We start from the raw sequence: 12,564 nt of genomic DNA, 5'->3' as shown, positions 1-12,564 counted from the left end.
CACACGGCTGCTACATAATTTTTGATAATCAGCTCATTAAAAAATACTTTTGTAAAAGTGCATATCTTAGGCTGTTGCAGACATGTACTGCAGCAGCACGATAATAGTGTACGTAAATAACAATTCAGAGTGGGAGAACTGACTTGTCTATAGGGAGAAATAGGCTCTGAGATATTGTTATCTAATGAATGGTGTTATGAGGTAAGATGTTCAGATAAATAACCAAAGCAATTTATCTCAGAAAGCATTTTATGCTGAGAAGTAAAATGCTGGAGGAATGCAGCAGATGTTTTAATTACTCCATGTGGAACAAAACCTAGCAACAGTGCATGTTATGAAAATGAACTTAACTAAGGAGATCACTAGCTGTGCCTCTGCCAGCATTAAAATACTGGTATGTCTCCTTCATAGTTCAAGAGAGGAGAGTACTGCACAGCAGCTTCTGTCCAGGATTGTATTCCTGATTCAAAAGCAATCAGCTAGGATGCCAGAAGAGCTACACATGCTCTTCTGAAGCAGACTAAGGAAAACAACATTGACAAAAGTTTAGTCAAAAAAAAAAAAAGGAATATGTTATCACTCCTCTGCAAATCTTGCTTCAGGAGTGCAAAACTATGCAGTTGATATTGGACAGACTTATTGATTTTATTGGATATTAGTGATCGAGTCATTGGAGAAGAAACTCCTGACCTTTATATCCTGTTCATGGATATAGAGTAGAAGCTGGCATCTGGAAGAACCATTCATTATGCAATGTGGCAATCCTGTAGAAAAGTGGAAAAATCTAATTATGCTTTCAAAACTGATGAAAACTGTTATGTTTTCCTGCCTCTGTTCTGGGATCTATGTCACACTTTATTTCAGTGACAGACTGAAGGATACATGCTTATGTCAAGTTATGAATGTCTCTTGATTTGGGGAACAATGCTCCATGTCAAACTTAATTTTTCACATTACTTCCATGAGGCACTGAGCATCTTGTGGATAAACTGCTGCAAAGCAATGAAAGAGCCATCAAGAGCCATTAACACTGGATGGATCCTGTGAGAGGAATAACTGGCTTTCTACCAGGACAGTCTGGTACGAGAGCCTTCTGTGGGGAACAATTCAGAAAGAAAGGAGAATGAAGAAAAAAGGGGAGAGATTTCCAGAGGTTCTGGAGTTGGAAAGCTGGAGCAGAAAAGGTATCACACCTTTAAAAGATGTACATGCTCTATCTTGAAGAAGTTACTTCATCAATAGAAACAGAAGCTAAAGCAAAGCTATGATTACACATTTAGCATGTGGTACTTAAATTGGCTTAAGCAATTTGTGCTCCCCCCCATATATTCCTCATCCCCCTCTTTGTGCAGGTGTGACTGCTTGGTAAGTTTCCTGAAGGAACAGAGCCAGGTAAGAAGAGCCTAGCCAAAAATGTAAGGATTTGTTCACTGAGAGACCACACAAACATTTGTGCCGGAACAATGCAGGGTAGCGGGGGTGGGTGTGAGCACTCTTGCATAATGGGGACTGGGAGATAACAGAGCTAGTACTGACATCAAAAGAAATACACACCAAACTATGTCATAAAAGTAGGTAAGAGGGACTCCATACCCCTTAAACTTGTTGACCAAATTGGCTTTGTAGGACAAGACCTTCGGTAAAAGCATATTATTTTGCAGCAGGGTTCTTTATTTCCTTTTTTATCTAAAGCCAGATCATTTCTCCAATTCAGGTCACAACACAGCTATGCGTGTACCTACCAGCACACAGGAAAAGGCAGCAAGAAATAAACATGAAAGATAATGTATTCCCCCATGATTCCATCCCGGGAATCACAGACAGGGACAACACGGGTGGAGCATATCAGACGCACTCAGGAACATGTTTTCCATATATGTCCCAAGAAAACAAATCAATACAATCACACTCCATGTATTAGTTAATATCCTGCTTCAACTTTGGAAGCCATTAGTCAAATGCAACAAAATTTGACAGCGCTAGAAATAAAAGTGACTAAAAAATGCACACTTTACGCAGGGTTCATGAAATACAAAGGTAAATACAGAGGAGACAATTCATTCACAGTGCCACAGAGGGAAGACTGTAATCTCTACACTTGTTGCAGGAATAACCATGACTTTCTTCAGACAGGACCATATTTACTAGCTGGGCTCTGCAGTAGAGACTACAACTCCTCGTGGTCCTGCTGGATGCTGTGAGGGACCAGAATGGCAAATGGATGTCTCAAAGTTTGCCTATGCGGGTGTACATGGACACTTGTGTGTAGGAGAACTTGTCTAGACATGTCCAGGCAGCCACTTGCCCCTGTCACTCAAACTTCTTTACACCGGAGCGAGCACCGGTCCCTGTCCCCTGCCTGCCAACACTCAGGCCTGGGGCGCATGGACACGTCCCTTGGATGGACAAAGCATGGGCACACGCCCATTGGACGGGACAGGTACGCATGCCCACCCTCATCCCCCATAAAAAGAACCACGCACACAGGTCAGGAGCTCGCCTCTCCTACTGCCTCTACCTCATCTGTGGGGGCTTGCCTTTCCCACTGCTGCTACCTCATCTGTGGGGGTTTGCCTCTCCCACTGCTTCTACCTCATCTGTGTGTGCTGCTGCCTTCACCATGCTGCGTCACTCACCGCTGGAAGACAGAAAACATCGCTGGACCCATGGTGGTGACTATCCCTGCACATCTCTCTCTCTCTCGGAACGCTGGCTTATTTTTCCCCCTTTATTTCTTACCTTTCCTATTGCCCAGTTTCCTCCGCCTTTGCTCAATAAAGCGGCTTGTTTGGCAGCATTTGGCCTCGTTTGTGCCTCAATCTCACCTCTTGGGATCACAACAAACCTTCTCAGGGCCCAGACTCAAACCCGGGCTCTGACATTAATTGGCATAGTCAGCAGGATACCCTTGAGGCGAGAGTGCTCCATTTCCAGTCCATTTACCTTTGGCTTACCTTCTGGGCGTGCTCCATGTGATTCTGGTCTGTTTTTGTGTGTGTGCCTCTCAGGGATGTTAGGGGTGGGTTTTGTGTGGACTGAATACTTATGTGTGGCCTCCCTGGGATGATTGCCTCCCCAGTTTGTTGACTAGGATTTTGTACGAACCTGCTTGTGGATCAGAATTTGATAGAAAATTGCATGTTGACTAAGACTCTTGTGGACACTTGTGAGTGGGCAGATGAGAATTTTTGTGAAAAACCGTATGTTAAGTATGGAAATAAATAATGTGCTGTATGACTTTTTGGAGAGCTACAAGGTGCATCCCACGGTATCCGGTGTCGATTGGGCGTGTGATAATTGGTACAACTTCCAGAGTGTTACCAACTGAATTTGTACCTTACTTAAGGATGGTAGATTCTGGTCTAGAAAATGAAAAGCCATCATACGTGCCATTTTGGGTGTGAGTTAGTGGTGGCTCTGGAAGCCCGAGACCGACAGCGTAGCACCGAGTCTCAGATGGTGCAGTCCCTGAAGGCTCTTGTCTGGTCCCTGCAGGGACAAGTAGAGAATTTAAAGGGACAATTAGAAGAGCAGACAGCTCAGGTATACTGACTGCAGTCCGTTCTCAAAGAGCAACTCCTCGCGGGCAAGAGTCGCGATCTCCAATCACCCCTTAAGAGGGAAGCCACATATCCCTGCGAGGAGTTAGAGGAGGCAAAACTGAGATTAGACAAACAAGAAATGCCCCGCTTGTTACAACCTTTAGTCAAAACAGAATTCATATATGATGACAATCTGAGTTATCCTCCTCAAATCACCACCGAAGAAACACCCTATTCTGCCATAGAACTGACTATACTAAAAAAGGAGTATAGCCGCACCCCTAGGGAGTCAGAAACTGAATATGTATGGAGAGTATCATTGTCGGGTGGAGACCACATATTGTTGAGTGAAAGGGAGGCGGAAGGGTTACTGGGGACCCAGAGTATTTCTAACTACTGGTGATCACCAGGCTCCCTGGTCCCTAACCCAGAGGGCTGCTTATTGGGTGGGCAGTCTCAACCCCTTAGAACAGGGAGAACTCCTCACTATTGTAGGGTCTACAGACCAATTAGTGGAGAGCGTACAAAAGGCGGCATGCTTACAAATGATGTACAAGGGTAAGCTTAGAGCCAAACAGGATTCCCCAATGATGTTACCTGTGGACCCTGAACAAATGACGTCTTTGATAAGGGGTCTCCTGGAATCACTGAAGCCCAATTACAAAACACGATCAAAGCAGGGCCCCAAAGCGAGAGGGTCACCGCTGCGCTAGTAGGGTGGGTGACCCCTGAACGCAGGTCCCTGGATTTGAAGGTGTGGACCTGGAGGGAGTTCACCCAGGAGTTAATTAATTATGAACGAAAGTATGGTCCAGTTAACACGTCATCCACGAGATCTGACTCAAAGGGCTTATGACACACTGAAATGAAATCCCCTGGCAGTAACAAAAGAATGCCTCCCCCTAGATCTCCTAGTGGGAGGAATATACTGAATAAGCGCAGCACCTTATGGTCCCTGGGGTGTCAAAAAGGTATCCCACAGGACCTCATGGATGGGCTACCAATGGACAGGCTAGAGAAGCTGGGATGACCCGAGGAGCAGGCGACCCAAGAAGGAGTATCCAAAACCCCGACTCCTAACACACCCCCATTGCCAATTGGTTCAACCAACTCGACTACCCCCCAGAAGCTGGAGGGAAACTAACTCCTTTGTCCCCTGGTAGTGAGTGGGGGGCCAAAGGATGGGTATATATCAGAGAGCTCACCATAAACCAATGGAGCAATTTGTTGCTTAATTGTTTATTGGACCTAGGCAGATACCCATTACGTTTTTGGTTGATACTGGTGCCCAAGTGTCTGCTATCAAAACAGAAGAGGTGATATGCAGTGGCATATCACTGTCTAAGCAACACTTGTTAGTGGCAGATGCGTTCGGCAACTTTCAAGCCCAGGCATTGGCTACAGTTAGCCTGTGGCTACCCGGGGAGGAACTGCCCACTCTGATGGAAATGGTTGTGGGGCCGTTCCCGCTTAACCTCTTGGGGCTTGACGTTTTGAAAGGTAAAATGTGAATGGACAACAAGGGGGGAAGCTGGTCTTTTGGTGTTCCACCAATAGATATACGGCTCTTGCAAGCTGTGCCACTGCTTCCCCCTTCCAAACTGACAAACATTAAGCCTTACCTGTTGCCTTTAGGGGTGCAAGCAGGAATAGCCCCAGTACTGTAGGAATTGAGGGAACAGGGGATCATAGTTCCTACCCACTCCCCCTTTAATTCTCCAGTACGGCCAGTATGGAAACCAAATAGGAAGTGGAGACTGACCGTGGACTACCGGAGGCTTAATGCCAATACAGGCCCATTAACAGCAGCTGTGCCGAACACTGCCTAGCTCATTGCCACTATTCAGGAAAAAGCACACCCCATTATGGCCACCACTGACGTCAAAGATATGTTCTTTATGGTCCCTCTGCAGTCTGAGGACCAAGACCGGTTTGCTTTCACTTGGGAGGGACAACAGTTTACATTTACACGGCTCCCCCAGGGGTACAAACACTATCCTACCCTGGCTCACCATGCTCTAGCACAGGAGACAGAACTAGTCCCATTGGAGGAAGAGGTTAGAACTTACCAGTACATTGACGACGTGCTTATAGGAGGGGAGCAGAAGGATGCTTATAGGAGGGGAGCAGAAGGATGCTTATAGGAGGGGAGCAGATGGAGAACATCCAGAAAACACAAGATGCTACTATCCTTCATCTAGAGAGCACAGGACTAAAAATCACACCCGAAAAAATCCAGACCCCATCGAATGAGGTGAAATTCTTGGGGATTTGGTGGAAAGGGGGAATGACGTGCATTCCCCCGATATCCTCTCCATGCTAGACCAGATAAAGATACCTGAGTCAAAGAAGGAGCTGCAGCATGCGTTAGGGACACTTGTGTTCTGGAGAAAACATATCCTGGACTTTTCCATTATTGCCTGACCCCTGTATGATTTATTATGAAAGGGTGTGTCGTGGGACTGACTCCAGTCCATGAAGAGGCTTTACAGCTTTTAATATTTGAAGAGGCCAGTCACCAGGCTCTTGGCCCGATCCATCCCACTGACCCGATTCAAACTGAATGGGGATTCACCCAGTTGGGTTTATCGATCCACCTCCGGCAAAAGGGCCCCAAAGGACCTGCCCGACCCCTCAGATTTCACTCCCGCAGCTTTAAAGATGCGGAGAAACGGTACGCTATATGGGAAAAGGGACTATTTGTAGTTAGCTTAGTTTTACAAGAAGCAGAGCATACCATCCGTCAGCAGCCGATAATACTTAGAGGCCCTTTTAAAGTCATCAAACCCGTGTTGGCTGGGACACACCCCCCCACCCCCCGACAGGGTGGCCCAAAGGGCCTCAGTACAAAAATGCTATGCGCAAATAGAGCATTATTGTGACATTTTCGAAGTGTCCGAGGGCGTTGTCAAAAACTTAGTGATCCGGGAGGAAATTGCCCCAGACCTAGAAGATAGTAGGCTTATCCCTGTTGTACAGGTAGCCCTCCCATTCTTGGAACAGCTGTAAAAGGTGTGGTTCACTGATGCCTCCACTAAACGGGAGGGTAAAATCTGGAGATACTGGGCAGTCACTTACCACATGATAACCGATCAAAGATTGATTATGGAAGGGGAATGCGATGCACAAGTGGGAGAGTTAGTGGCTGTGTAGAGCATTTTCAAACATGATTTTCAATCCACCTCCCCTGTTTATATTTACACTGACTCCTTTGCTGTGTTTAAGGGGTGTACGGAGTGGCTCCCCTTCTGGGAGCAGAATGGGTGGGAAGTTAACAGAATGCCTCTATGGCAGAAGGAGAGATGGCAAGATATTTTAGCTATTACCAAGCAGGGAAATTTTGCTATAGCATGGGTGGCTTCCCACCAGGTTGATGAAACCCCGGTCAGCCAGTGGAACAAAAAAGCTGATGAATTAGCCTGGCTCATTCCTCTGCAAAGTGAGCCAGTGCTAGAAGAATGGGAGGGATTTATAGAGTGGTTACACCTGAAAAGGGGGCATACCGGAGCAAAAGACCTCTACCAGGAAGCCCAAGCTCAAGGCTGGCCGGTCACCTGTGAAAATTGTCAAACCTGTATTTCCACCTGTGGCCTGTGCTGCAGCCGGCTGGGCCGGCACCCCCTCGAGGGAGCCCCCCCACATCTTAGGCAAGGGAAAGGACTTTGGGAAGCCTGGCGAGTAGATTATATTGGCCCTTTTAGGAAATATGAGGGAAAGCATTATGTGCTAGTCCTATAGCACATTATAGGACCCTATTATAGACCCTATAATATCGGGTCTAGTCCAGGCGGAGGCATTCGCTTGAGCAACAGGAGAAAATACAGTAAAGGCCCTAAGATGGTGGTTCAGCATTTTTCCTAAATTGCAAACGATCCAATCGGATAACGGCTCCCACTTCACTGCCAAGGTCATCCAGGACTGGGCAACCGGGGAAGGAATTGCATGGGTTTTCCACACTCCCTATTATCCTCAAGCCAATGGAATAGTGAAGCGAACTAACGACCTCCTCAAACGCTTCCTTAAGCCACATAAAGCCAGGTGGGTGAAGCGTTTGCAAGACGCTGTTAGTTATGTGAACAATCAGTGGGGAATAAACAGATGCCCGAAGATCACGGCATTCTGTCCCACAGCTCCAAAGATAATGCCTGCTCTCACAAGTGCAGACTGTCCAGACAATCCCCTACATTCCCCTGGCTAGCCTGTGTTAGTAGAACTCCCCCCCTGTAGGTAATGTACCGTTGGTACTAGAAGCCCCTTTAAACATACTTGGAAGGTGAAAGATGCTCATGGGAAGTAGCATAAAATCAACACATGCTGAATTATCCCATCTTTCTAACGATAATCACCCACCTCCAGTTCCTGGAGCGGCCTGAGGATGTTTTCTTTTCCTCCCTTTTCTACAGGTAAACCCCTCAAAGGACGATGGCAGAAGACTCCCATGTGGATTCTGATCCCCTGTATAATACTGGTATTCGTTGCATTGTTTGTATGTTTGGCATGGGTTATATACTACCACGAATGTTGTTTTGGATGACTCTTTTCTCCGCCCTTGGTTCCCAGAGAAGCTGCGGCTCCCTAAATGCTGATCCAGGGTGGGAAAACAAATTTGTGACCCTAGGCCATTCCGTGGCTAAAGCTTTTAACCTTTCCAACTGCTGGGTGTGTGGGGGACCATTTGGTTTGGAAAACTGGCCATGGACCTCCATCCCTCTTGCTCCGGAGTGGATGTTAAGTAATCACAGTGAGGTCAAAACCAACATTTATTGGGAAGAAGAATCACCCCCACCTTCGCCCATACAGTACCCCGCTCTCGGTTTATATTGCCTAAATCGAACTCAAAAAGGAGGGATGTATGTAGGGACCAGTAATTGTACCTGGACATACCGAAAGGTCGTATATTCTTGAGACCTGATACATTGGGGTTAGTACCATCAGTCCCTGGAAGCAGGAGGTTTCCCACACTTTTGGTCCTCCACTAACAACACAAACTTTGGAGAGATACTAGGCACAAACTGCACCTGGAAAAGCAGGGCAGGAGCATGGCGATGTAAATGGTGCTGGGACGAAACAAGCCACGTAAACTGTAACCTGGCAGGAGACCCCTTTGGCCCAGGAACCATCTAGTTTGAATCAAAGGGCAACCAGCCCGCAAGATTGTGGCCAGGTCCCTTTGAAAATGGAGCTTGAGCACTAAAAGGTCATTATTGGATTTGTGGCCACCATGCATATAAGGTGCTGTCAGCAAACTGGACCGGAGTATGTTATGTTGGGGCGATCCATCCTTTATTCTTCCTGCTCCCAGGAGACAATGACAAAGATCTGAGCATCAAATTATATGACAGCCTTACTAGAAGCAAGCGATTCATTAATGCTGCTATAACATGGTAGTGACAAGTGTGGGGAAAAGATGCCTGGCCCCCTCCACGAATTATCGAGTATTATGGACCTGCCACCTGGAATCCTGATGAGAAAGTCAGGTGCATGAGGTGACTGTCTCTCCGATTCTTTGGGGCACTAACATCAGCCCACATGCAACTGATGTGGAAAGTGGGGAGGGCGAAGAACCCCTGCCCTCCACGACTGTGGCCTAACTTCCACCAATGCCATCAGTGCCTATCCTGGCTACCAGAGGAGATCTTCCAACCAATAGCACTCTGGTTGTGAAAGTCCCAGATAAAAGTCCATCATGTCCTTGTTGCAGGAACCAGATAGGAAAAATGTCAGGACTAATTGATAATCTAAAGAGAGCTCATGGAAGGGAAAAGATCCTGTTTCAGTGAACAAATGTGAAACATCACAGTACCACCTGCCACTTCCCAAAGTGCAAGTGGGCTGTGGAATCTGCCCTGATGGAGGGCTGGAGCTGTGGAGAATGCAATCATGTATTTGAAACTAAAATTGGCCTGACTCGACATAAACGTCTAGTCCACCCAGTTACTAGGAATGTGGAACGGATCTTAGTCCCCTGCTCAAAAAAAGGTATGGCAAGGAGGCTGCAGTGCTGGACACAGGAGGAGGTTAACTTACTCTGAAAGCTTGAAAAGAAGTATGAGGGCCGTAAAAATATCAATAAACTGATAGCAGAGCATTTGCTGTCTACAATGGCCAAAGAGGTAAGTGACAAGCAGAGAGAACTTCTTAAGAGTCCAGTGAAAAAAATGTGAAAGATCTGGATTGGAAGAAACATCTATGGGAAGAAGGGGAACATCATGAACTATCTGGGCCTATATATATAGGCCCATGGGTTGAGTTATCAAAACCTGAACCATCAGAAAAATCAACTGAGTGTCTGAGGCGGATTGGGCAGGCTTCATAGAAGCCTTTTCAGAAAAAGACATCTTGAAAGGATTTACTATCCCTTAATTGTTCAATCTAGCTGACCACACTGATGTGAAGGCTACACACCTCCAAGCCGTTGACTTGGCCGTTCAATCTGCCGTCAAGGAACGGTTACATCTACTTGCCTGTACTTGTGACATCATTCTTTATTCCAGCACATGCAATGGAGGTCTGGGTATTATCAGACTCGCAGGATTAATCCGAAGTATGCAGGCCTGTCAGCTGCCCTGAATTGTCCACCCTTCTGATGACACTAAAAAATCAATAGTTCATCAAGAAGGTATCAAGAATTAATTTAGAAAGTTATGTGTTGCTGCAGGAAGGGAAAACTCTGTCAATTTGGGACCCAAAAGCAGTCATGGTGATTCCAGAAGTGGTTTGCGTTGAGGTCCCAGTCTCAGAATGGGAAATTTCCACTCCAGAGGTCATCTTTCCAAGACCTAGTAACTGGTGGAAGGAAGAATTTTTGAATTGGACCAGGTTGCCGTAACAGGGCTGTGGAATTGCCAACTTTGAAAAAGACAAAATTAGTAACAACAGGATTGAATGTTACAGGGGCTTTCTCCACAGGAAGCTCATTACTGCCTTACAATTAAGAGCTAATGTCTACCTCATGAGGGAATTGGGGTAGACAGGAAACTCGAGATCTGCCAGCACTGCCAAGCTGAGAGTGAGACTTGCACACATATTATTGGGTATTGCTCATCAGCTCAGGAAACTAGGACCAAAAGACATAACCAACTGTGTGATCTGCTGGCTGAAGAAGCTCAAAAGAAAGGTTGGCTAGTGTTTAACGAGACACTCCTATGAGACCACCAAAACAAGCTCTGCAAGCCTGACCTAGTATTTGTTAAGGGTGGTCAGGCACCGGTGGTGGATATAACCATCAGATATGAAAACAAGTTATCATCACTTGCTGATGCAGTGGCTGAGAAGGTGAAGAGGTATCAAGGAGCAAGTCCAGGAGGTGACAAACGCCAACAAGATCGAGTTTGTCAGATTCCCCATTGAAGCATGTGGGAAGTGGTATGGTGGCAATTACAGGCTTTTATCTGACCTTGGGCTCTCAAAAACCCAACAGGAAAAGGTGGCTCAACTATTCTCCAGAAGAGCTTTATTCACATCTCTAGATATTGTACATATCTTTGCGAGTCATATGTGAACTATTGTATAAAATTAATTTGATTGTAAATAAATTACACTCGTGGGTTGTCATGATCTAGGGAAACGGATTCTTGTTGGAAGCAAGGGAGGCAGAGGGATAGTAGGTAGGGACTAATAGGGACTTGGTAATCATGATGCATCATCTTACCCACTGACAAAATCAACCGGCCTTACCTAGGTGGACAGGCCACCTTACTTAACCTGGAAAAGGAACATGTAAATCATACATGTTCAATAAATAGCGGGGAAGGCATTATGAATGTTTCACATTGGAACACCTTACTAGACACCAGAATACCCTCCTCCTCTCTCATGTCCAATGAATCTGTAAAGCCAATTAGACATTACCTCCTTCCCCCAGTTGGGATATTTATAATGTCTCTCTCTTTATTCTCTGACCGCTAATAAAAGGCATGCTCACACTGTAGTCTTCTGCTATTTAATTAAAGACAATCAGCAGGGAGACATGAATCTACAGAAAACCAGTCTTTATTAATTTTGCTGCCCTCAGAGTTATTTGTTTGCTTTCTGCCATATCCATTAAGACAGGAACTAGTAGTGTCTCACAGCCAAATGAATTATATGGATTTAATGCTGAAGACAGGAAAAGAAAAGGTACTGGGCACTGAGCTGCTGGCACTGGGATGGAGTGATCGCAGAACACATTTTTGTGTATATAACAGGCCCAAAATGTGTCTGAGCCAATTGTTCATTAGACCATTAGTGTCAGTAGCAGTCCTTCTGGGAGGAGGAACATGCAGATGCTTCTCCCTTCCTCACAGGTAATTTCCTCAGTGTGGTGGTGTATCTGTTGTTATTGTAGTTACAACTCCAACTCAGACACTAATAAATTACAAGGTAGGACTTTCCATGTCCTGCTGCCAAAGGAGGGTATCAGACAGAGCTGGGAAAACCAGATCTAGGAAAACTTAAATTCACCTTCCAGATCTAGCAGAGTAGCAGATAGGATTCGGCAGCTGATTTGAAATACAACTAGCTGCCTGCCTCCAGCCTCTTGCCAAAGGTTAGCCCCATGAAGTCTCACACAGGTGCTTTTTAACCCATTTCAAACAAAATGAGCTATTATCAGTGTATGCAGCTCATTTTTGATAGCCTGATGCCTTTGGTTGCAATGGTCTACATGAAAAAATGCTTAGATAGGAGACAGAAACCCTATGCAAGGTGTAGTGATGGGCAGCTGAGGACTGGCTAATGAACAATGGCTTCTACTGGTACAGCTATTTGCAGAGTTCACATCTGCATAGTAAACAAAACCTGTAAGATTATACTTTAAAAAGTTTTGTCACTCCAACTGCTATCACTTAAAATTTTTTCACATTGTACCTGGTCATTTTTCAATATGAAATTCTAATTCACAGCCAAGTACCAGCTGCTGTGATATGATCCTTCCCAGATGTAAAATCTCCAGAGGTTCCATGTCTACAAAATAAAAGCTACCCAGGAATATCCTATTTCATTTAATACTAGTCTTGGAAATCTTTCATCTGGTCATTCCAGT

At 45.6% G+C, this 12,564-nt stretch overlaps 1 protein-coding gene across 1 annotated transcript; it reads left to right on the top strand.

The window, feature by feature from the left end:
* Nucleotides 1–2,384: 2,384 nt before the first annotated feature.
* On the top strand, nt 2,385–4,398 carry LOC137661584 (uncharacterized). Its single transcript, XM_068397191.1, is given in 4 exon segments — nt 2,385–2,487; nt 3,572–3,906; nt 3,908–4,196; nt 4,199–4,398. Coding segments are annotated over 4 exon segments (927 nt in total).
* Nucleotides 4,399–12,564: the final 8,166 nt, after the last annotated feature.

This window comes from Nyctibius grandis, chromosome 3 (assembly GCF_013368605.1).
Source record: "Nyctibius grandis isolate bNycGra1 chromosome 3, bNycGra1.pri, whole genome shotgun sequence".
Classification (NCBI taxonomy): Eukaryota; Metazoa; Chordata; class Aves; order Nyctibiiformes; family Nyctibiidae; genus Nyctibius; species Nyctibius grandis.
This window is presented reverse-complemented; position numbering and strand designations above follow the sequence as displayed.